Below are 23,978 nucleotides of genomic sequence, written 5' to 3' on the forward strand. Positions count from 1 at the left end.
TTAACTTACTCTAATTGCCTTCAGAGTGGCAAAAGCCTTTCCATGAAGGTTATTCAACAAAATCTCTGGTCTCAAGAGATCTTCAGGCTGATTTTTAAGAGCCAGCAGTATCTGCCTGGTGCATTGCCATGGCAGCTGGTTGCTGGAGGAGCACATGGAGACAGGAGGAGGCAGATTTGGGCAGTGTGGGTACGTACCTGGAGGGATTTCAGGGCGTTCTCAGCAATCCAGATGATCCAGGGTGAATCTCAGCAGCATGGAGAAAGAAACCTTTTGGATATCCCTTGGGCAGACAAAGCAGTGCTGGCAGAAGGCAGGGATACACCCTGGCTGAAATGCTCATTGCTGTGCTCAGGAAAACATCATTTGTGTGAAATCCCTTTCTGAGCCCCAGGAAAGGCAGCAGAAGGCCCTCAAACCACCTAACAGCCATTCAATGGACTAAATTCCATACAGTCATCAATTAGTGCTCATGCACAGCCATCCCCCTCGGCCCAGGGACCCCCACCCTTCCCTCCCCACCTCAGTCACACCCTCCAGCAGTGGGCAGCGCTCCCCAGCCTATGGCACCACTGTGGGAGGGGGACCTGGGGACCCCCAGCTGAAGCTCATCACACCTCATGGGACAGGTGCTGGAGGTGAAGCAATTTAGACCCACAAACAGACCCCAGGACTTCTTAACTAGGTAGTCACTCATTAGCCTCCCACAAAATTTCCTACAGCCCTGGGTGAATGAGACACGGGTCTAAGGGTGCTCACTGTGCCCTCAAACATGGAAAAACACCTGGTGCCATCAGCCCTTGGTCCCCTCAGCCCATTCCACCTTGGGCACGCCATCAGTGCCAGCACAGGGGTCCCTTCACCTCCCACCCCTCACCTGAGCAGCTCGCCCTGCCCAGGCTCCCACACACCCACAGCAGGAGCCGCTCTCTGCTGCCAAAGAAGTTTGGGTTGGGTTGGTTTGTTTGTTTGTTTATTGTGTAACCAGCACGGAGCGGTCGCGCGCTGTCCCCGCCGCGCTGGCGGGCACAGGAACAGTGAACAAACCTTCAGCAGAACCTTCAGCAGAACCACCCCTCCCCTCTGGAGCAAGCTGTGGAATTATTTACACCTGGTGGTCTCTGCACAGCCCTGGCTGTCACAAGTCCCTCCACAGCAGCTGTGCACAGGCTGGGTACACACACAGAGATCTTCCCCTCCCAGTACAGTTCAAGAGACAAATTGTCCAGTGATTTGTTTGCGTTTGTACAAGTTACAAAGTTGGTAAAAGTTAAGTTTAAACTCGGGGTTTTGGAATAGTTTGAATGTTTCTCCTGGATTGCACAAGCAGAGCCAGCAGCATGAGGTGGTGCTGTCAGACCCTGCTGTGAGATTTTGGGGTGCTTGGGGATGCCCTGCTGGGAGAACAAGGGGCAGAGGGGGAAACACCAGAACCTGCAGGAGCAGCAGCTCCTCCCTTCCCAAAACCACCCTCCCCTGAGCAGGTAAAGTGGAGCCATCCCTCTGCAGCCTCCAGGTCCAGGGGGATCCTCACCAAGCTGCTCTGGCCTCCTGCCCCACACTGCCAGCTCACTGACGTGACACAAATTAATTACCCCGCAGCAGGAGGATGCTCTGCTCCTGCAGCACAGCACGGGGGCTCAGAGCTCCCCAGTGGGAGCTGCTGCTGTTCCAGGGCCCTCCCCAGAGCCCTCCATCCCTGCCTCTGCTTCTGGCAGCTCCAGGAGGGGATGGGCTCTGTGGGGACACCCAGCAAGACACAGAGCACCAAAAACCAAGCAGTGCCGTGGCCAAGTGTGGGGCTGAGCTCTCAGCAAGGGGGGATCCCACTGGAGCAAAACCCACCTGTCCTGGCCTCAGCTGGTCCCCTGCACCCCTGGGCTGGTCCCAGCCAGGATGGGGGTGCATGGCACAGCCAGGGCCTGAGCTCCTGCAGAATCTCAGTGTCAGCAGTGTCACCCCAGCACCTTCACACCCTCCCAGCCCACAGCACACACTGCAGGTGGGTGACATCTGCCCAGCCATCCCTCCAGCAGCAGAGCCACAAGGGCTGAAACAGCCTCAGCAATACCTTGGAACTCTTCTGCCGTGCTCGTGGCACAGGCTCAGGTACTGCTGTGCTGTGGGCTCCTGGCCAGGCTCTTCTCTCCACCCCACAGCTCCTGTGCTGCCCATGGCTAACAGGGAGTGCAGCCCAACCCTGCCCAGGCAAGGCAGCTCTGCAGCTCCTGGCTGGAGCCCGTGGCCCCTCCTGATGTCCCCACACCCGGCTGCAGGGCTGGCACGGGGTGCCCACGTGGTGAGAGACCCAAAAGCCACCCAGTACCTCCATCCTGGCGTGCTGCACTACCTACCACTGGTGAGAGCCCCAAGGCAGCAGCTCCAGCGCCCTCCTCTCGCCCCTCGGGCTCTGGCAGGGTCTGTGGTGCCACTCTGCCAGCTCTGCAGCCACTCACAGCGCCTTCCTGCACTCTGCAGACACCACGCAGCACACAGTATTGCTACTGTGCCAAGTGGGAACTTTATTCTTTGTTGTGGTTGGGGTTTTTTCCTGTTATTTTTTCCGAATCAGCTAAGGAGGCGGCTTTGAAGATGGGTCAGATTTGGATAATTCTTTTTTTCCCAGCAGAATCTGCAACATTTTAATAGCGTTTTGCCCAGACATCAGCTCTGTGAGTTTGTACAGCTCAGAGCCACAGAGACACCAGCAGCAATAACCTGGGAACGCAAAGACTTTCCACATCGCTTGTGCATTGTCTCGGATTTTTTTCTTAAAAAAAAAAAAAAAAGCACAACAGAAAAGACACAAACATTGATGAACATTTAAAAACCTGTACATTGTAAAAAAACAAAACAAAAAATAAAACCCAACAGAAAAAAAACCAAAAACAAACCCCAAACAAACAACAAACACCATCATTCTCTTGCTTTGAAATCAGAATCAACCTGGGAACGTTGCAGGGGGAAAAGAAAGATCCACGGGGAAGGTGACGGCGCCTGAGCCCGCGGGGCTGGGCCGGCCTGGGGCTCCTCTAGCGTATAGAATGCAAAGCATTTAATACATTTTATTTTTTTTTCTTTTTTTTTTTTTGCCATTTGTTTTCCCCCCAGAGCGAGAAAGCAGAAGTGAATGAAAAAAAGTCTAATATTTTTGTTCTTTAACCATGTAACTGCAGATATGAGCCAACATCATGGAATGAAAAAAATAATGTAAAGTAGAGCATTCGTGTGTATCACAAAAATACAATAAAAACTTTTTTTTAACTTTTTTTCCTTTTTTTTTTTTTTTTAAAGTTTCCTGTGAACTCCCTGCCACGCTGGCCTCCTGCCCACTGTGCCCCTGCCCTGGCCAGCTTGGAGGGCCTCTGGAGAATCAACGTCTACAACCAGCAAAGGTGTGTGTAACGGGGGGCCCTGCAACCATGGCAAGATTTTTGTTTGGTTTTTTTTTAAACTAAGTACATACATTCTCCTGACTCCCAGATAACTTTGATGGATCACTGTTACCTTCTTTTTTTTTTTTAAACCCTTCCATACAATGGACAAATGCATCAAAGCCTCCATGTAAGAACAGAACCTCTTTTACAGCATGTAATACTGTGTTTTGTTTAAGTCCTTCCTTGCGTAAAATATTGACATAATTCACTGAAGGTATCAAAAATATACCCTGTAGACCAATACAATTTACAATTGCCTTTTCTCACCATTCAGAAAACAATGCACTTAAAGCAACCGAGCCCCTGGGCGGGCAGCGCGTGAGCCAGCCCGGGACGTCCCTGCCCGCTCCGAGTGACCCGGGATTGCTTCCATCCAAGGGACCAGGATTTTTTGTGGGTTGTTTTTTTAAGAAACAGCTCTTCGCTCCCTCCCCTGCCCGCTCCTCCCAGCCGTGTTCCAAGCGTGTCGTCGTGGGCTGATGTGTCTCGTGACACGGGAATGCCGGGCACGCGGCCCTCGATCGGCCAGGGAACCGACCCGCGCCGTTCCGTCCTCTTTCGCTTTCAACCGTTTTTTGTGGGGTTTTTTTTTAAATCTTTTCTTTAACCCGCTCAAGGTTTTGCAATTCTGAGGCACATCCCCATGGCCGGGTCCGGGGGAGGATCCCACCGCCCGCTGCCAGCTCTCAGCTCCGCAGGACATCCCGCAGCCCCCGCGGGACGGAGCCACGGAGCGGCCGGGACGGACACACGGCCGCTCACGGTCCCTCTGGAGCACGGGGGCACCGCCCAGCACGGCTGCCAAGATCGAAGATGGGTTCCTTGGGTTTTGTCTCGTTAAGGCTTTTTTCTTTTCTTTATCAGACTGAAGAGGATGCAGAAATTTCCAGATGTTGAGAAAGAAAAAAATAACCCAAACAAAATTAAAAAAAAAAAAAAAAAGGAAAAAAAACAAACTAAAACCATCATCCCCACCAATATGGCTGGTTGGGAGGGAAGGGGAAAAAAAAAAAAAAGGGAAAAATGAAACAGCTCTGCTCCTGCATCTTCGCTCGTGAGAGCCGGCGGGGCCGGGGCGGCGGGCGCTCGCCCCGGGTGCGTCCCGCTCGCTCCCCGTGCCCCGGGTTTGGTCGCCGTCTCCCTGCCCCTGGCTCCTCTCATTCACTGTCCGAAAGGGTTTCGTACTGGGAGCAGAGCAGGGGCTTGGGCTCCTCGTCCCAGGCGTGGTGCTGGCTGCCGGGGGCGCCCTGCGGCAGCGGGGCGCTGGGCGCTGCCGTCACCACCCCGCTGGGCAGCCGCATGGTCAGCGGGTTGTAGGGGAACGGCGTCGAACCTGCGAGGGAGCACAGAGTCAGCTGCAGCCTCCCCGGAGCCCCGCGAGGGCGGCACGGCCGCTGTGGGCACCGTCCCCTCCTGCCCTACCTGCGGACGACGGCCTGTCCTCCCAGACGCGGTTGGTGAGGGGGGTCCTGCGGTTGCAGTCGCCCTCCGAGTGCACCGAGGACACCGAGGGCGGCCGCTCGCCCGAGGACAGGCCCGGCGCCGGCGACTTGGCCTTGCGGCTGTTGGGCCTGGCAGCGATCTTTGGCTTCCCCCCTCCTCCTGCAAAGAGAGGCACCCGCTGTCACCCGGCTCGCTGGGACAGCACTCGGGGGGTCGGGGAAGGGGTGCGGGTTCCCAGCGCTTCCCTTTAGGAGCTTTGCAAAAATGGCTGGTGGAGGAGGAAAGCTCACCGCGGGCCGGCGGCAGCGCGGCGGGGAATGGCGATGGGGCGGGGGGAGGAGGGTTCTGCCCCTTCTGGGCTGCTCCACCGTGTGGGTTGGAGCCACCAACTGTCCCGTGGAGGGACGTGGGGCAGGAGAGGCCATGTGGCTTTGGCCGTTTCCCTGCAGGATCTGCTCCCAGTCTGGCTCGTGGCTCAGCCCACACGGCTCCGTGTGCTTTCCCACATGCACAGAACCCCCGGGAGCTGCAGGGGTGCCAGAGCCCTGAGCACACCCCCCGTTCTCATGGCCTACATGGCCAGGATGGTCTTTCACCCCTCCTTACAGCAGAATCCCTGGGGATGTTCAGCCAGGTTTTAAAAGGTTTGAAGGCAGAAGGGGCTCTGTGGGGCAGGGGAGCCCAGGGAGCTCCCCAAGGGGGAGGGATGGATGGGCTCTGCATCCCACCCTGCCTGCCCAGCAGCAGGCAGCCTCCACCAGGCAGGGGGAGGCACAGCTGGAAGAAGCTGCTGGTTTCATGCAGGAGCCAGAAAAGCTTTTCTGCAAAAAGCTTCAGAGTGCCTGGTGTTAGCTGACCCAGAGAAGTGTGAGCTGACCTGGAGGAAGGTGCACGTGTGCACCCAGGATCTGTTCCTGAGCCAGGGGCTCTGTGCCTGGATTCCTGAGGGTGATCCCTGGCAGTGGTGTCATGCTCTGTGCAGGGCACTTGCATGAGGCACTCTGCCCTTGTGAGTGGGGGACAAATGCTTCCCCCATCGATCCCTGGTCCCTCTCCTCCCTCCCTTCCTTAAGTGGTAATTTGTGCAGCCACCCTCTCATCTCTGCTCAAGTGTCCCCAAAGCTGAGCAGACCCTGCCATGGGGCTCTGCAGGCCCCACCAGGGCTCATGGGGCAGCTCACCCCCAGCTCTCCTCTCTTATCATCCCCCAGGCATCACTTTTAGCTCCCTTACAATCTCCCTCTTGCCCCAGGCACTCCCAGATCCCATTCCCTCAATCCCAGGTTGGATTCTAAGCTGACACCCCCAGAGATTGGAGAGGGAAATGCCACCCTGCCCTGTGTCCTCCACACAGCCCTTCTCAGCACCTTCCCCTCTTTTGGCAGCAGCAATCCCTCTGGGGATTTACGGATTGTTGGGGCTGGCTATTTAAGTTTATGCCTTTGATTTTTTGGATGGCGGGGAGGGGGGGTTTCCACCCCCATAAACTTCTCCATTGTGTAAAAAAATATAGGAAAAGGAGATATTAAAATCCAACAAATAGGGAAAGGAGCAAGTCAGTGGTTTAGAGAAAGCAACAGCACCTTTGGAGACTATTAAATTAACATCAAACAGGATTAATCAGCAGATCCACAAAGCTCAAAGCTGGGGGAGGGAGGGGAGAGAAGAAAACCAAAATGAACAAAAATGGGGAGGAATAAATCCCCCTGTAAATGGGGAGATAAAAGGGCTGAGAATTAATAACACAGAGAGAGTGAAGGTGGAGAGGGCTGCAGACCTGGCAAGGAGCGCACGTCCTCGTTTCGTCCATCAGCAGGAGTTATGGGCATAGCAGCGGGCAGGCTTGCACTGGCATTCAGAGAGTTAAAAGCATTGGCACTGAGAGGTGAGCGCTCTTCCCACTGCTCGTCATATTTACCCATTAGGGCTTTCCTAATTATTGCCTCCAACCCCATGTTGGTACTGGAATTCTCTTGGACCGACTGGCTCCTACAACTGATTAGCCCTGGGAGATACGGGAGAGGGAGGAGAGAGGGGTCGGGAGATGGGGGGGAGCCAAATGAGAAGAAAGATGGGGGGGACGGGGAAAGGGGGAGAAAGGAGACAAGGGAGAAGGGAAGAAACAAACAGTCAGCACATTCTCGCAAAGCAACAAACTTTGTCATCTTGTTCTTTAAAGCACTGCGATGCACCCTCCTCCTCCTCCTCCTCCTCCCGCTCCATCCCGCCCCGGGGCTCGGCGGGGGCTGGCGGTGGGACGGATGGGACTCACTCAGGGGTCTGGGCTTTGGGAAGGTTGGCCAGGGGCTGGGGACAAGGGTTTGTCACTGAGCCCCAGGGAGCATCTCCAAGGAGCAGGGGCTGCGCTCCCAACCCAGCCAGGCTCGGCATGGGGGCGGGAGGAAAATCATGTGGATGTGGGGTCCCTGTGCACACACAGCAAAAGTCAGTGTGCCAGGAATTTGGAGGCCGGGGCGGTTTCCCATAAAGGAAATCAGGGAAGGAAGAAGGAGTACCCCACAAAAACACTTATGAGAAAGACGTGCCTGGATTTGGCCCTGGGGTGACAGGGTGCAGGCAGCCCCCAGAGCTGCCGGCGTGGGTCGGGCTACATGGGGAGGGGGGAGCATCCTGCTGTCCCTCCTGGTGCTCTCTGCAAGCCCCCTGCCCCCCTCCCTCCCCAGGCAGGGTTCCCCGGGCCAGCCTGGCTGCGGGACAGGATGCAGAGGCGAGGTGTCCGCGTGGGGTGAGTCTCAAGCCATGCAGTTATGGAGCAGCACCGCACAGGGACCAGAGGCTCAGCCACCGGCATTCCCGGGGTGGCAGCCACAGGGAACAAGCAAGGGCAAAATACAGACACGAAACTGCCAGGCCCCCCAGCTGAGCCCATCCTGGGGTAGTTTGTTCTGGGATCCCTGCCCCTCTGCTTGGAAAGGGACAGATCCCACGTTCCCGAAAACCTGGTCTGAACATGTGTCTTGCTGTAAAAACAGGCAAGGTCTTTGCTGGTCCCCTGTAGCCTAAACTGACCCTCAAATCTTGTCTGCCAGGACCCCTCAGGTCCTACCTGGCTGCACCTGCTTACCCCAGCAGCTGATGCCAGCTCACTTTTTCTCCCAAACTGATTTCCACTGGGAAGCAGTCCTATACCACTGGCCCTCCCACAGCCCCTTCTGCCCTTAGCTGTGGGAAACCTGCTGTTCTCCTACTTAAAATTAACAACCTGAAGGCATTCCTGCTGTAGGAGAGCATTAATTCTTAATCAATTAAGCAGCAATTAGTATTCCTCAGTGGGGATTCGCTCCATTCATAAGTCCACCCAGACATGTCGCAGGTGGCAACACTGTGACAGCTTCCCAATGTCATTCCCCCTGGGCTGGACTTGGGCCTGAGCACTCCCCCAGCTCCCAGGAAACATCTCCTCCTGCCCCAGTACCCCTCAACTCCCTTTTGGTCCTCAACATCACCACTGTGCCCAGCACGGGCTGCTGCTCTTGCCCCAGTTTGCTTTTGTGACTGGCTCCTGCATCCTGCCCAGCCCCAAGTGACAGACCCCACTGCCCACCCTCACACTCCCCTTTGCCACTGCCCTCCCACCCACCCACCCACAAGGCCCCACCAAGAGCAGGGTGCTCTCTCCAGGTGTGAGGTGCACCTTGCTAAGATGCTTTAACCCTCTGATGGCATCAGATGGCCAACCCTTCCTTGACTTTTAACCTCTCCTGAAACTCTGCCAGGCTTTCCAAGGAATTACACTGCCCTTTCTCCAACCCAACAGCAGGGAGTTATGGTGTGTCCTGAGGCTTCTGCCTCCCAGCAACTGTTACACTTGTTTTTAAGGGAAAACAGAACAAAGGAGATGCTTAAATCTACTGAGCCTCCTGCTCTCCAGCCCTGTGGGAAATGAGGTACAGGTATGTGGGGAGTTACCTGCTCCAGTAATCGCTGGCATGTTGAAAATCTCTGTCCCAGGCTGCCCCACATCTGGAGAAAAACAAAGAAGCTCTTCAGCATGGAGAGCAGCACGTGCAGGTTAGTGCCATGGCAGCCATGACAAGACTCCCATCTGTGTCACAGCACTCTGGACAGCAGCCCAGCTCCCCCTGGCACTGGGGTGGGACCAGGAATAACTCCCTGTGCCTTTGGGAGATCCACAGTGGGCACCTTCACCAGGTGGGAAAGAGCAAAACAGCAGAGCCCTGAAAGCCAGGGCAGTGTCTTTGTGCTCAGTGCTGGCCTCCCTCCCTTCCTGCCTCCTGCCCTTGGGATTACAAGCCCCATGGAGCCAAACCCTCTCTCCTGGCCATGGGATTTTCTAAGGCTCAATGCCCCCTGTGCACAGAGCAGGTCTGGGCAGTGGAGAGGGCAAGGAGGAGGAAAAGAAATGTTAAATCAATATTTTCCCTCTTAGCTGAGCTGTTTGACTTGGATATTGCTTTCCTTAGAATAACAGAAATTCTCATCAAATAAGAGGCGTATCCAATTTCTATATATTTTTTCTTGATAAGGGAAAGTGTGGAAGGTCAGGGGGTTCAGCCACATGTCCCCAAAGGGGCATAACAATACTGTTGGCTCACGGTAACATCATCCAGGAGAGGAGACAGCTCGGTCCCTCTTATCCGATGCAGCTGTTGTAAGATGGATTCAAATTGAATTAGTATTGACTGGATAATGCTGGGCTAAATTAAATTATGATCCTATCTACTCTATTAGCGGTTAATGAACGAACGGGCTGAATTTCTAATCTGAGCCAGCCTGGTTAGCTTTACAGAGCTGCACCAATATTGATGTAAGGCTTAAAGTAAGGTTGGGGGGAGATGCATCTCAAGGAGGAAGGATTCAGCTTGGCTGGCCAGTCATTAAAATATCAATTGCTCTTAAGTGTCCTCCATGCTCAGCTCATTATTTCCTTCCTGCTGAGGTTATCTGGTGTGGGTGGGATTGACAGCCTCAGAGCACAGAGACCAGGCTGGGAAGTCTCCCACTGCCCCCTCAGATACACACAGTCACTGCTGGCACCAGTACAGAGCATTCTAGGAAACATGTGGACCTTGTAGTTCATAGAATCACAGAATACTCTGAGTGGGAAGGGACCCAAGGACCATGGAGTCTGACTCTTCAGTGCAGACAGAGCTGTCTGGGAGCTCCCATGCCTTTAACACAGCAGGACCCATTCCCATATCTCTGCTTTCCCCACAGGTTCTTACTGTACTCCGTCTCATTTTTGTTGGTCGTGCTGAGCTTCTTGATGATCTCCTGCTTCTTGGACTTCACCATGGCAGAGTTGCTTTCGGTCAGCTTGCTGAAGAAAGCTGGACGCTGAGTGTTGTTTCCTGGGGACTTGGACCCCATCCTGCAGAGCAAAACACCACTGGAAACCTCTGCAACCTCCACTGCACAAAGTCCTATCTAAAGAGCCTCTTCCCTCAGAGTGACTCTCAGGATCAGGCTGGGAGCTCCTGGGATACTCAGCATCTCCAACCTCTCTGCCTGTCCCAAGGACAAATGTACCCCGTGGCACTGAACAGCCGTGACAAATACAGCCCCTGGGATGGGACACAGCAAGGAAAGCAGCCTGGGCCAGGCCATGTGTGGGGCCATCCCCTCCCCAGCTCCCCCAGCCCCCTCTCCCGGGCTGTACCTCTGGTCCATGGGCTCTCCCTCGCGGAACAGGACGGGGTACGGGGCGCTCTTGGCGTGCTCCGCCTCTCCCGCGCCGTCGGGCGGGGACACGGGCTCGATGCAGCTCTCCGGGCCCCCCGCCGCCGCCTTGCCCTGCTCCGGGGACCTGGGCAGCAAGGGGACATGCCATCGGTGCGCTGTGACAGCCCTGGCCCTGTGCAGCAGCTCGGGGCGGGGAGGGGGAAAGGATTCCTGGTGCATGGAGCACGGGCCAGAGGGAGAGCGCGGTTTGGGCTGAGCCAAGCCCTGGGCCTGGTCCCCAAAGAGTGGGACAGCTGAGCCACCCCAAACACAGCACCCCAAGAGAGGGACCTGCTGGTGGCAGGGACACGTGGATCCCTGTGGAGGGCTGTGGCATTGACCTTTTGGAGACACTGCTTTTGATTCTCTGTATTTGTGAACGCAGCGGAGGCAGAACTGCCACCTCCCACCCTCCCTGTCAGGGCTGGGTGGCTGCAGGAGGGGCCTGGAGCTGGGGCAGCTTGGAGAGGACCACTACTGGCCCCTGATGCCTGCCCATGGCCAGAGCCTGGGACACAGCCACGCTCCAGTCTGCGAGAAATTCCTCACGGCGAATTCTGGGAATTTGCGTCTTTGCTCTTTCTGTGGTTTCTCTTTTTTCCCCCAGTTTTTTTCACCACTGGGTGGTCAGGGCTTGCCTCTTTTCCTTCATGTTGTAAAGCAAACTCCAGGACTAGGAAGAGCCAGGAAGAACAATCCCATTTACTGACAAGGCACCACTCATTCCTGGATACATCTGGGTGGGTGTTTGGGTGGGAAGACAGACCCATTTTTTAATTCCATACAACAGGAATCAGACCTGCCTTGTAGCAGCAAGGGGATTTGAAAGTGACTTTAAAACAAATACAGGTGGTGCCTGAAACAACAATGCCAGTTGTCAGGGTACCTGTGTCTAATAAACTTCTGATTCACTTTGAAAGATGAAGATAAAATTAACTTTGAACCAATGGAAAACATGTTCCTTCAGGTTTTTTGGAATCATCTGTGGTCAGGACTGAGAACAGTGACAGGACAGGAGGCAACAGGCACAAACAAGACACAAAATTCCATCCCAACACAAGGAAACCCTTTTTTTCTGTAAGAGTGCTGAAATGCTGGGAACAGGTTGGCCAGAGAGGTGCTGTCTCCAACAGTGGAGATATTCTGAACCCAAGCAGGGTAACCTGCTCAAGAGGTCACTGCTGGGCTGGATGACCTCAAGAGATCCCTTCCCACCTACACCATCCTGTGACACCAGCCAGATTGGGAAGGGAATTATGCATGGACTCAAAGGGGGTCTAAAGATCATCTCTAGGACAACAGGGATGGCACGAGGCACCACCCCAGGGGAAAGCTGCCCAGATGAGAAAGGAGCTGAGCTGTGTAAGCAGCGAATCCCCGGGTGAGCAATGCCAGACTCTAATCTCACCGCGGTGCCAGGCAGCCACGGGCACCACCCGACCTCCCGAGCCACCTGGGTCCACATGAGCCCGGGCCAGCAGCGAATCCCCGGGTGAGCAATGCCAGACTCCAATCTCACCGTGGTGCCAGGCAGCCACGGGCACCACCCGACCTCCCCTGAGCCACCTGGGTCCACGTGAGCCCGGGCCGGGCTCGGAGCTCACCTCTTGCCCCCCTCGCTGTGCGGGGAGACGCGCGAGGCCGCGGCGTGCTCCTGCTGCTGCTGCAGGTAGGCCTCGCTGGGCGTGCGCCGCAGGTCCAGCACCGGGCACGCCGCGCCGGGGAACGAGTACACCGGGGCCTGGATGTGGGAGTTGAGCTGCTGAGGGTGATGGCGCGTGTAGTCCTGCGTGATGACCTCCTGGAGGAGAAAGCGCGGTCACAAATGGGGCTGGTTTTGACTTTTGGATTGCTGGGCACAGCTAAAAGGCTGAGCAGGAGGGAAATAGGGAAATAGGGAAATTTGTCCCCACAGATGGAACTTCTGCCTCCTGTCTGCAACAGCTTTTGTGATGGGCTTCTTGGGGACACAAATAGCTGACTTGTGATGCCCCCTGCTCTCCAGCCCCCAACTAGAGGAGCTGAGGTCTCCAGCATCACTCCCAGCCCATCTCCACCAGACACGTTTCCCTGAGCTCCTCCCTCCTCCCTGGAGCCCCAGCGGGAAGGGGATGGAGGTGGATGAGGTCAGTTAGTTACACTGATGTGCTGGGCCAGCGTGACCACGCGCTGGTTCATGCCCTTGACGCTCTGGCTGGACTGCAGGGGCTGGCACTGGGGGCCGTCGGGCTGCCGCAGGTGCTGCAGGTGCGCGGCTTCGGGAGCCGCGGCCTTCAGAGAGCCTGGGGGGCACCAAGGAGAGAGCAGCAGTGAGACTACATCTGTGTCCCCTCCCTCGAGTGCCACCCCGGCACTGGAGCACAGCCAGCTCCTGGCCTCACCTTGCTGCTTCTGCCTCAGGTCATGCTCTCCGTGCCCCTTCTCTGGGTCCTGCAGCAGCTTGGCCCCTTTCTCATGGGACAGGCTGGGCGAGCTCACTGGACTCACTGCTTCCATCCGCTCGGGGCTGTAGCCTCCATGGAAGCCTGAGGAAATGGAAGGGAGTTAAAACCAGGAGCTCACTTAGCTTTTCCCTAGCTCTGTTGCACCGCTGCTTGTGGGTAGAGTCACATGTTCAGCAAAGTGGGGGAAAAAGAGATGAGGGAAGAGCTGGCAGGTCACGCTGCAGGGCCACCTCTGATGTCCAGCTGTGGTGGTGGCTGCTGTGAAGGGGAGAGGTCTCATTCCTGCAGAACTGGACACTCTGCAGCTCTCGGTGACAGCGTGAGATCCAGAGACCAAATCCAACCTCTGCAGGTTCAGTTTGTTCCCCCATTTTCTCCACCCACTGAAAGGCCCACTATGGCCAGAGGGACAGCGATGCCCAGAGAGAGTGGAGGTGGCTGCACAAGAGGTCTCCAAGTAAAACAAACCCCCAAGCCCAGCATGGCCAGGAGCAGGGACTTGAAAACTGGATGTGAGACCCTGGAGACCCCAGATGCCACTCCAGAGACAGTGGACTCACAAACCACAGGGGCAAAATTTCACCGTTCTCTGCTTTTTAACACCTTGCACAGACTCACAGAACCATTTAGGCTGGAAAGACCGGTAAGCTCATTGAAAGTTCACCAAGTCCACACAAGCCTCTGCACAGATTACAGGTGCCTCAAAGCAGGTAGAGCTGCAATGAGGGACAACCATCACCTTTCAGCAGAGAGGGGAAACTGAGGCATGGATGGCTTATGCTTCTGCAGAAGAGAGGCAGAGGATGGAGGGGCCCTGGAAGAGGCAAATTGTGCCTCTCACCAGCCAAGCACATTTGGCAACACAACTTTTGTCTCCACAGACCTTTATCCTCCTAACACTCTGAGACTGCCCTCAGCAGGCAAATGTGGCAGGGGACCCACAGCACTGCTGGAGGGGAGGGGAGGACTCCATGGAGAACCTCCCTACACCAGGGATTGGGATGCAGCATCCCCCATTATCCCATGCACACCAACAATGAAGGGACCACACTTTAGATTCACCCAAGATGAAGTATCCTGCTCTGGAAAGGTCCCTAACCAACACTGAGGTCCCAAGGAACAGCACCTTCTTTCTGTAAGCTCTGTGGCCACAGCAGAGTGGTCCCTCAGCGAGCCTCTTTCTTGCTGCCCCTTATCACAAGACATTTAGTGCACAATAATCACATCTATGAAGTTGGCCACTGTCGTGGTGCTCTTACCGAGTGCTCGGAGCTCCTGCTCCTGCATGGAAAAGCGTTTACTTTGACTCTTTTCTCTACTGTGCTGCTCGGAGCCTGAGGCTGCGTGCTGCTGGTCCAGAGGGTGGTGGTGCTGCTGGCTTTTCCCCTGTCCTCTGCCATAGTGATGAGAGGAGCCAGGTCCGGAGGTGGGCAAAGCTCTCGACTCCATGGCTTTGATGGGTGAAGGCGACTGCTCGAGGTTGGCCCCGCTGGGCAGCTTTGAGGTGTAGACGTTGTTGTCAGTCTGGGCTCGTTCTGCCTTGGCTTCCCTCACCCTGGAGGCCTCTTTCTGCAGGAGGGCCGGGTCCAGCGGGGCCGCGTAGCCGTCGGCCGCGCCGAGGGAGGAGCGCAGCGTGGAGGCCGAGGGGAAGGCGGCAGAGCGGATCGGTGACGTGGTAGTGGTGGAGGAGGATCTGGAAGGACAATGAAGACAAGGCCAAGATGAGAGAAGCACGTGGAGAAAGGGAATGCTGTTACCAGAGCCTCAGTGTTCGGCCTTGCCCGGGTGAGCTCCTTCCAGGCCTCCTGAATGTATTGTTGGGCCGTGCAGGGCCAGTGAGGAGGGCTTGGATGGAGCCTCCACCACAGTAACTGGCCATAAGGTATTGGGCCTGAATGCACTGGAGAACATAAAACCCATGGACAGGTCCCAGAGACCTTGGTAATCCTATCACCAGGTAATCTCCAGCAAGAGGAGCAATACCTGTATTTGGGCACAGGAACACTCCTACTTTTTCTCCTGGCAGCAGGAAAAGCAAAAGAATTGGGGCACCAAAATGTGCCTTTTCCCACCACTCCCTGAAAGCCCCAATTCTGCTCCCACTGACACTGAAGGGAAAACAACTCCCAGTCCTTCCTCTCAGAGGTGCCCATTAATTAAGTGCTGGTGCAGACCATCCAGGCAAGCATGGGAAACCATGGTGGGGGGAACGTACCGCAGGACGGAAGGGGTGGGTGTCTCTGAGGAGATGATCTTCATGCCGGTGTTGTGGAGCACGCTGGGGCGCTGCTGGATGGTCTCGTGGGTGCGGGGTGAGACGGGAGAGTGCTGGTGGCTGTGAGAGTGGGAGGACGAACGGCTGCTGGACTGCTCTGTACCTGCGGAGAGCACAAGGAAGGGCTTCTTTAGCTCTCTGTCCAACAGCCCTAACCCTACCTTCCACCCAGCACAGGTCCCAGGGTGCAGGGTGGACTCCTCCCCAGCCTACCTGGTCTCCAGATGGGCGCATGCTCCACTGTGGTGGAGGCTAGGATGGATTTTTCACGCTCCCTCTCTCGTTCCCGCTCCCGCTCCCGTTCCCGTTCGGACACCGATGATCCTGACTGTTTGGTCATGTGCGTGGGCCCTCCTGAAACCCAACCAAAAGGCAGTCAGAGGGCTGCAGACACAGCAATTCCCCCCGGGAGTGCTCCCTGCTCTTCACATTGCTGTATCTGCAGAGCAGATAAGGAATGGCTCCATCCAAGGTCACCTGGAGCAGGACAGACGAGGGCAACCAGCGCGACAAAACCCAGACAAATAATGGAATAGCTGTCCTGGTGCTGTCTCCAGGGTATGACCTTCCACAGAGCCATTTGCTTTGGGGAAGAAGGAGGAAAAGCAAGGAAACCCTCAACAAGCAGGAAGAGACGGAGTCAGTCCTGAGAGAGAATTAATTTAGGGTCTCCTACACTGTCCTGGCATGCTGAGCCCATGGCCTTGGATTGGTTACAAGCATCCTCCTCAATCATTTTCCCATTTTCCCACTGGAAAAGCAATCTCCAGCATTACCTGGGGAGAGCGGGGAGCTGCTGTGCCGGCTGCCGAAGGTCTGGGGGGGTCCAGGGATGTAGGTGATGCGGTCCATGGTGGTGGCAGAGGTGCCAGGGGTAGGGGGCACGAGGACGGGCAGGTGTGGCACTTGGGACAGGTCGATGATGCCTGGAGAGAGAAGCGAGAGCACTGTCAGGACAACGCCGAGCTGCTGCAAGCTCGGCCGTGCCGGAGCTGGCAGTGCCAGCCTGGCCCAGCCTCCTCCTCCCACACCCCTGCACAGTGCCATTCTGGGAGGACCTGCTGCATAGTTGAGGGCGAGGGAGGGCTCCCGGGGCGACAGCCCGCGCAGCATGTCTGCCCGCTGCGCCATGGCCGTGGCTGCGGCGTTGTGGTGCATCTGCTGCGACGTGATGTAGTCGTTGATGATGGTCTGGCGGTTCTCCATGGCGGCCGTGTCCGGGTAGCCCCGGATGAGGTACGGGGGGTACAGGTGTGGGTATGTGGGGCTCGGGGCCAGGTGCCTCGGCAGGTAGTAAGCAGCAGCTGGGAGAGAAAAGGATGCAGATGTGAGGGCCCAGATCTCAGGCTTTTGGAGCGTAAGAAGGAAAGAAGAAAGCGTGCCGCCAGGCAAGGTACCTGCTTCCAGCTGGATTCCCCTGGGGATGGCGGCGGGGTCGAAAGGCAGCGGGATGTGTCCTCGGTACAGATCGACGCTGCTGACGCCGCGGAGCAGGTGCTCGTACGGGGAGATGGGGTGGTGGTGGTCGGGCACGGGGGCGTGCGGAGACTTGGAGTTGGTGAGCTCTCTCGACGTGGGGGTCATCTTCCTGTCCTGGGACACCGGCTTCCCAGCAGTGATGCTCCCTGCTGACAGCAGAAGGAAATGAGTCAGAGACTGAGCACTGCGGCCAAGCCATGTCCCTGAGGGATGCCTCTGGCCAAGCATGTCCCACTGGGACAATCGTAGCTACCCTGAACTCCAGGGACCTTTCCCTCCTCCCTGCACTGCCATGCCCTGTTACACCACCAAGGTCTGGGTGGGCCAAGTCCCAGTTGCCCCTTGGGAGAGAGGCCTTTCCCAAATCATCCTTTCACCCCAGCACATCCATGCTGGGCAATCTGTGCATTCACCCTGGCCTGCACAAGCTGACGATGGTGCAGCCTTGCTACCACACTCTTCAGCACAAGGAGGTCACTGCTGCTGTTAGTGAGAAGTGTGAACATCTCCCACCCAGTGTCCCAAGCACTGCTTTACTGCCCACCTATGGAAAAAGGAGTGTTGTGGGCCGCTGATGGGACAGGGAGGACACTTTAGAAACACCAATGGCTTCACCAGCCTTGGCCCAAGTCTCTCTTTGGCTACCCTGGTGCAGGTAAAGTGCCCTCACTTCAACAGTGTGAGCACTCCCAGGAAGGGCACTGAGCCCCAGCTGTCCCTGGCAGCCACCCCAGTGCCATGAGTCAGCCGTGGGTGTGGGGTGCTGGCAAGAACAGGTTCAACAGGCACCTGCTGGGAATCGCTTGGGCAGGTGGGGTCAGCAGCCACCTCCCGTGCACCTCACCTGCTCAGCTGTTAGAAATCTTACCAGCAAATAAAAGGTCTGAGAAGTACCTTCGTGCTGTCGTGGGGTGGACTCCCGTGTGGAGACTGGAGACCCTCTGTGCAAGTGGCTGCTGAAGGCCGTGCTGTGCCCTCCCTGGTGGTCCTCATAGCCGAGGGCACTTTGGTGGGGTTTGCCCGGCTCGGGTACAATCACAGGAGCTCCTCTGGCGATGGAGCCACCCGAGTTTGTCACAGGGCTTGGCCTGTTTTTCAGGCTCTCTTCATAAGCTCTTTCCAGATTCCTCGGGTCTTGGATGACATCCAGAGAATGCACAGAGTGAAAAGTCCTGCCGGGACTGCCGATGATGGACCGCACATCGTGCTTCTTGGTGCTCGAGGAGGAGGAGCTGCTGTCATACTTCAGTGGGGTACCCTGGGGACAGGAGGCAGAGGGGACATCAAAGGGGCCTAGAACAGAAGGAGCCCAGTGACTGCATCCCACTGAGTTTCAACAGGACTCAGGAGGCCTCATTCAGTGGGTCAATGCACAAGGTTTGCTCAGTCAAACAGCAAACAGCCGTCGGCAGAGCAGAGAGAGCCACTCGGCACAGGGCAGGGTGGAGGGCCCATCCTGCATGTCTTGTTGTGCTCCAACAAGATGATGATGAGTCACTGCCGAAGGCTGGCTGTGCCCATCACGCCTCTCTCCTACACACACTGTGAAATGGGACAGGACTGCAAGGTGCCATGGGAACCCTGCAAATATTTGGAGACCAACAGGAGATAGCATGCCATGTTTCATCCTAACTACTGGCCCTGCTGGGTTGCCACTTGCCCATGAAGGGAGGAGACCAAGTTTATGTGCATCCAGAGTCACAAATGCTGAGGCCACCAAGTTGACTTTGTTCTTGGAAAAGAGGCAAAGGTTCTCCTTACACATCTAGATGGATCATGGCTTTCTTAATGTGCCAGGGGTTCCCTGGGCTTTGTATTTATCTGCAGGGAAGGATTATAGGAAGTTTTGGATTGGAAGGGATCCCTTCAAAGGATGGGGCAGGACAACCTGTACCCAAGCAGAGTCAGTTCTTACCAGTGATGCAACACAAAGCTGTCTCTGCTCTCCTTTACCTTGGGAATGGCTCCCAGGATCTGTGCAAGGGCAGCAGTCTGAGCAGGACTGATCTCATCCAGTGTTCGCTCCATACTCACCTGCGTGATGGAACCTTCCTTCAGAGGTCTGGTCAGAGAGATGTCTGGTGTCCGCCTCAGCTCCTCCCGGGGGATCTCATGGATTGATCTTCCTGCTTCCTTCACTGTGGCTACCAGGTCTTCATGGGCTGATTTCATTTTCAGAGGAGTCAGATCGTGAGATCTGACCTTGTAGGCATCAGATAAGTCCCTTGGTGGAGTGTTTTCCCTCTTGAGCTGTTTGGCTTCTCTTCTGAGGTAGTCCTCATGGGCCTCCACATAGGATCGAGGTATTCCTGCAACCCCCAAGCAGATGATGGATGCAGAGGGTGACCCCACCAGGCAGACCCTGGCCTCCCAGTCTCCATGCAGATACTCACTTCTAGGGGGTCTCTGTTTAACATATGTAACTCAGGGACTGGTACCCAACTGAGCCCACAGAGCAGCTATACTGCTAATGCAGCTGGTCCACCCCACATCTACCACCACCTCCTGCACCCATTTCACACTAATTTCAACATGCTTCATGCAAATCACTGACAGTTTTGTCCCTGACTTGGGCAGAATTAAGGTCGGTAGAAGCTGAGCAAGACTGAAAACCTCTCTGAGCACAAAGCAGGGGCTGCAAAGATCTGCAGCTGGACCTTGACGTGCCCATCCTTGCTTCCTCCTGTCCCATCCTGACGATGAGAACAAGGGGCCATGCACATGAGACACTTCCCCTGTCCATGCCCATCTTGTGCTGCCAGGTTTTACCTTGTGTAATTGAGCCTCGCATGTGATGCTGCTCCTTTAGGTTATGGGGACTGTGTCGGTCTGGAGGGATCGCTCGACCCATGAGACCTACAAGAGATCCAAGAGGGAAACTCAGGCTGTGACACAGCAATTAATTTACAATGAGTATGTGCAGTGTTACCAGGGATGCTGGGACAACAAGGAAAAATACCAACAATTTCTAAATTTTTTTTTCCTTTTTTTTTTTTTTTTTTAATTCCTGAAGGTGGTCCTTCAGGACAGACACTCGAGGCAAACCAAACATTCTGGTTTTTTCCCATGCTGGTTAGATGCTGTCCTGTTGGGATACCAGCTAACCACTGCCAGAACAATGCCACAGGAAGATGTACCATGTAGACAGCAGACAAGATGAGATCTCCACAGGTCACTGACACAGGTGAAAGGTTTCATGCAGACCCACCTTCAATGCTGGTAGATAAGGTATCACGGGCTGATAAGCCCCGGCTGATCCTCCCCTCCATCATATCATAGGTCCTCTTAGTTCCTGTGGTCTCATGGGAAGCTCCCGAGCTCCTGCTGTCTTCTTTGGGACACTGAGAAGCAGCAACTCCACCTGCAGGGGAGAACACCAAGAGGCATGGAAGATCAGCCCGGGCCAAGAGAGGGTGTTTACTGCTGTTTGTGTGCGTTGCTGAGGGGTCAGGTCTCATCCCAGCATCAGCCGCCGCTACGCGGTGCCAGAAACATCGCACGGGATTGGCTTCCAGGAAATTCAGCTGGTGTTCTCTCCCCTCCCTGCCTGCCTCAGACTCCAGATCTGTGCCTCCCTCTTGGGTAGGAGCATCCACCCAGTCGTGTCCCATTCCCTCCCTCGCTGGTGGGGCCACCCCATAGGCAGCAGGACAGCCCCGAGCCAGTGGGAGCAGCTGCAGTTCCACTGAACTTGACTCTTTGGGTCTGGGGAGTTCTGGTTTTTTTCCTTGTTTGTTTTGATTTTTGCTAGACACCTACTGTTTGGGATCTTGGCCAGCCTTAACATCTGCCGAGACACTCCCTGGATGAGAAAATCAGGGAAAATGGAGGAGAAGCAAAGCTGAGAATGATTCCTTTGAAACGGCACAGAGCACACACAGGAACTGGGAGAGACGGTACAAAGCAGGACTGATGGAGTGAATGCAGAGTGAGGAGAGACCACTGACTGCCCCTGATCCAAACCTGGAGCAGGTTCCCTGTGGACAAGCAGTGGACACCTGTCCTGAGCTACAGCCCAAGCACCAGCACAGCCCTGCCCGTGCCAGGCAGCATCACGCCCACCCCAGGCAATGGGCACCCATCATGTGCAGCGAGCTGTGAATTCAGCAGCTTCTGATCCAGCTGAATGCCTTGGGTTTATGCCATGAGCTCCAAACAGGATGTCAGCTAGGAGAGACAAACGCCTCTGCCCATCATCCCTGGCCAGGCTGCCCTTGCCAAGCATTGCCAGTGCACTAATCCTCCTCTTTGTGGGTAGAGAAGGTGGCTGTACAATTAGAGAAAGCAGGGAAGTTAAAAACATTCATTCTACTGTGGACAATCAGGAACAAAACTCCTCCTTGGCAAAACCAGTAATTAATAAAATGGGATTATTACAACTTCACACCCACTGTTGGTTTCCGCAATCAGCACCCACTCAATCCACAAAGTGTTTGGGGCTGTGTGTGGGGAAACAAGAGGGGGTCCGTGCCTGAGCCTTTGCTTCAGCTCCATCTGACAGCAGAAATCCGGGGGTGACATTCAGAATCAGCCAAGCACCACGAGGGTGATGTGCCTGCAGCCTGTCATCAAGGCACATCTGTTGCCACCAGCCCTTCTGCAGGAGGGGACGTGCTCCCAGGCACCCTTTGTACCACCGGGAAGCAGGGGGAGGGCGTGAGGGAGAAGAGAGACTAAACAGAAAGAAAACCATTCCAAGCCCACGTTCCTCGCCTTGCAGAAGCCATCAGCAATCATATGCAGGATGAGAATAACCAATCTAGCACAATTCAGCTCACACATGCTACAGGATCTCGTCTCATTACAGCTCTTTTATTTTAAGCACCCTCATGACACTAAAGAATTTGCAATTTTTTTTCTGCTTGCCAAAATTCATAATCACCAACAGTTTCAGTTTTCTTATTTAATTTTTTTTTTTAACTCTTCTGTTCCTGGGCTGCTCAGCCTCGCTCTACAGGGGGAAGGAGAGAGGCAGGGCTGGCAAGGCTGCAGCAGCTCGTGGGATCACTTGGGATGTGATAAACACTATCAAGCATGTAAAAGGCTGCTGGGGAGAGGAAGGAATTAATTCCTCATCTGTGTCCACGGGGGGTAGTGTGAGAGGTGACGGACACAGGCTGCAGCCAGGGAGACTCAGGCTGACACAAACAGCAGGGGAGAGTTTGGTCTGCAGCTCTCCCTCATTGCCTGGAGCGGGATCCCAGCTCTGGGCATGGGCAGCCCTCACTGCCAGGAGCACTCCCCATCTCTCCCTGATGTTGCTATTTCTGAGACCAGCCTTGTTCGTCCCCCAGCCCGGGCAGAGGTGATTAAAATAGCTTCTTGCACAAACAAGTCCTGAAACACTTCCTGCGTCCTCCCTGTCCAAGCCTTGCCAACTGTCCCAAAGGGCATCCAGTCAAGTCCTCCTTGGTGACATTTCTTATCTGGGCTAGAGTTGACAGGACCCAGGGGACATGCTGTGAGCCAGTTTCCATGAGGCAGGCGGGAGGCACAGCACAGAGCCCTGTCCTGAAAGGTCCCTGTGGTCCCAGGACACACACAGAGGTGACAACAGCTGAAGCTTGTCCCCATGGCCTGACCTGAACCCTCTGCCTCCAGCCCTGGATATGACAACCCAGCCTGTGATAAAAGGAGCTGCCTGCACTGGTGGCCATGAGGAAAGGGATTCAGTGGGACACACTGCCTGCAGCACTGCCCACAGGGCCCAGGCTGCCCGGCAGGCTGGAATGGATACTGTGCCCCAGGGAGGGAGGCAGAGGCTCAGGCAGCACAGCAGCTTCCCAGAGACACCTACTGAGGCAGCTGAGGCTGGGATCAGCTCCTTAGCCATCTCCAAACTCAACTGAGAAGGGAGGTGACACATGAGGACAGCCATCCCTGTGCACACAGAACACACACCAGTGCTTTACCCCAAGAGGATCCAGGGCTGCAGCATCTCTAAGCTGGCTCTTCTTGACTACAGGTGCAATCCAGCAGGAGTCCAGCTCCACAGGAGATGCCTGACCCAGCAAACAGTGAAAGGCAAGAATGGGGCTGTTTCCAGCCTCAGTGGAGAGCAACATCTGCTTATCTCCAACGGGAGGCAGGGGGACACAGAGCAGCTCTGATGGGCAGTGCTGTGAGGGGCTGAGCAGGCGCAGAGCAGGCAGGAGCAGCTGGTGACCACCTGCTGGTACCACTAATGCAGTGAGGCACTGCTGGCAGCTACTGAGGAAAAGCCTTCCTGTGCTGCAGGGGTGCAGCAGCAGCCAACACCCCCCCAGACAGGCTCCTTGTGGGATGCAGGAATGGCTTCACCACCTCCAACAGCTCCAGCAAAACTCACCAGACACTGAGGCTGGTTCCACGAGGATTCCTGCAGGGCAGTCCCATGCTGGAAAAGCCTCAGGGTGCCCAAGTCAATGCAGGTGAGAACCTGACATCCAAATAAACCTTCATGCTGAACTATCTCACTTGCCTCCATCTTGCAGGTTTGAGTCTACCTTGGCCCAAGAGTTTGGGAGTGCTCTCATAATGTTTTCAATCACCCTTCCACTACAGGGTGCTAGGGAAGAAGGTAACACCTTCCTGTCTGGTCCTCTCCTCATCCCTGTTTCCCAAAATCACTGCAACCCTGCCTGCCATCTCTAAGACAAGATAACCACAAGGGACAGATGGACAGAGAGAGAGAAGCGCTGGAAGCAGAGACAGGAGGCTGGCCCATTGTACTTCATCAGCCTTTCCTCAAATAGCTTCCAAGTCCCAGCCACAGTGGCACAAACCCCTGGCATCTGCCCTAAAAAGGCAGAGAGGATCAGGACTTACCCTCGTAGGACAGCACGTGGCCTTTCTTCCCTTCGTAGATGACATGTCCTTTGGGCACGGCATCCTCCCTCGCCTTCTCTGCTCTGCTGGGGCTGTCTTCTCCGATTATCCTGGTAATGGTTCCTTTGTACAGCACTTCTGCCGGGGTGCCCTTGGAAAGCCACCAAGATCCATATTTAACAGTGTCACAACCAATTAAGCCAACGCCGTGCGGGGACAGGCTGTTCCTCGCGGGAAGCTGAGCGCAGGGAGCACACCCGGCCCCCGCTTCCCGGCGCAGCCAACAGCGAGGGACTTGCAGCTTAATTATTGATGAGAGTGATAACGAGCACAGTAAAAAGGTACGTGATCTGTGTGAGGCTGCTGGGAACAGGCAGGGGATGAGGAGAG

The 23,978-nt window shown here is 55.5% G+C and overlaps 2 protein-coding genes across 15 annotated transcripts in view; one reads left to right on the forward strand and one right to left on the reverse strand.

Moving 5' to 3' along the window:
• The first annotated feature begins 925 nt into the window (after positions 1 to 925).
• Positions 926 to 2,812, forward strand: LOC120509676. Its single transcript, XM_039724638.1, has 2 exons — positions 926 to 2,162; positions 2,229 to 2,812. The coding sequence occupies exons 1-2, from the start codon at positions 1,610 to 1,612 to the stop codon at positions 2,588 to 2,590; spliced, it is 915 nt and encodes a 304-aa protein (XP_039580572.1). The 5' UTR covers positions 926 to 1,609; the 3' UTR covers positions 2,591 to 2,812.
• A 6-nt stretch (positions 2,813 to 2,818) lies between these two features.
• Positions 2,819 to 23,978, reverse strand: part of NCOR2 (nuclear receptor corepressor 2) — a 226,887-nt gene continuing 205,727 nt past the window's right edge. For 10 of the 14 annotated variants that reach the window (XM_039724633.1, XM_039724632.1, XM_039724631.1 and 7 more), the window contains 20 exons: positions 23,589 to 23,739; positions 19,990 to 20,142; positions 19,551 to 19,637; positions 18,816 to 19,090; positions 17,676 to 18,039; positions 16,700 to 16,930; positions 16,361 to 16,606; positions 16,079 to 16,228; positions 15,516 to 15,656; positions 15,243 to 15,405; positions 14,287 to 14,720; positions 12,965 to 13,108; positions 12,723 to 12,865; positions 12,188 to 12,384; positions 10,522 to 10,668; positions 10,088 to 10,233; positions 8,811 to 8,864; positions 6,658 to 6,885; positions 4,860 to 5,039; positions 2,819 to 4,770 (listed from right to left, as the gene is read on the reverse strand). In XM_039724633.1, the coding sequence (XP_039580567.1) occupies positions 4,595 to 4,770; positions 4,860 to 5,039; positions 6,658 to 6,885; positions 8,811 to 8,864; positions 10,088 to 10,233; positions 10,522 to 10,668; positions 12,188 to 12,384; positions 12,723 to 12,865; positions 12,965 to 13,108; positions 14,287 to 14,720; positions 15,243 to 15,405; positions 15,516 to 15,656; positions 16,079 to 16,228; positions 16,361 to 16,606; positions 16,700 to 16,930; positions 17,676 to 18,039; positions 18,816 to 19,090; positions 19,551 to 19,637; positions 19,990 to 20,142; positions 23,589 to 23,739 (3,810 nt within the window). In that variant the 3' untranslated portion in view covers positions 2,819 to 4,594. The remainder of the gene's footprint in view (positions 4,771 to 4,859; positions 5,040 to 6,657; positions 6,886 to 8,810; positions 8,865 to 10,087; positions 10,234 to 10,521; positions 10,669 to 12,187; positions 12,385 to 12,722; positions 12,866 to 12,964; positions 13,109 to 14,286; positions 14,721 to 15,242; positions 15,406 to 15,515; positions 15,657 to 16,078; positions 16,229 to 16,360; positions 16,607 to 16,699; positions 16,931 to 17,675; positions 18,040 to 18,815; positions 19,091 to 19,550; positions 19,638 to 19,989; positions 20,143 to 23,588; positions 23,740 to 23,978) is intronic. The other 4 variants (XM_039724630.1, XM_039724626.1, XM_039724634.1 and 1 more) reach the window with 3 other exon arrangements.

The sequence above is a fragment of the Passer montanus genome, unplaced genomic scaffold (assembly GCF_014805655.1).
Source record: "Passer montanus isolate IOZ18808 unplaced genomic scaffold, ASM1480565v1 scaffold53, whole genome shotgun sequence".
NCBI lineage: Eukaryota > Metazoa > Chordata > Aves > Passeriformes > Passeridae > Passer > Passer montanus.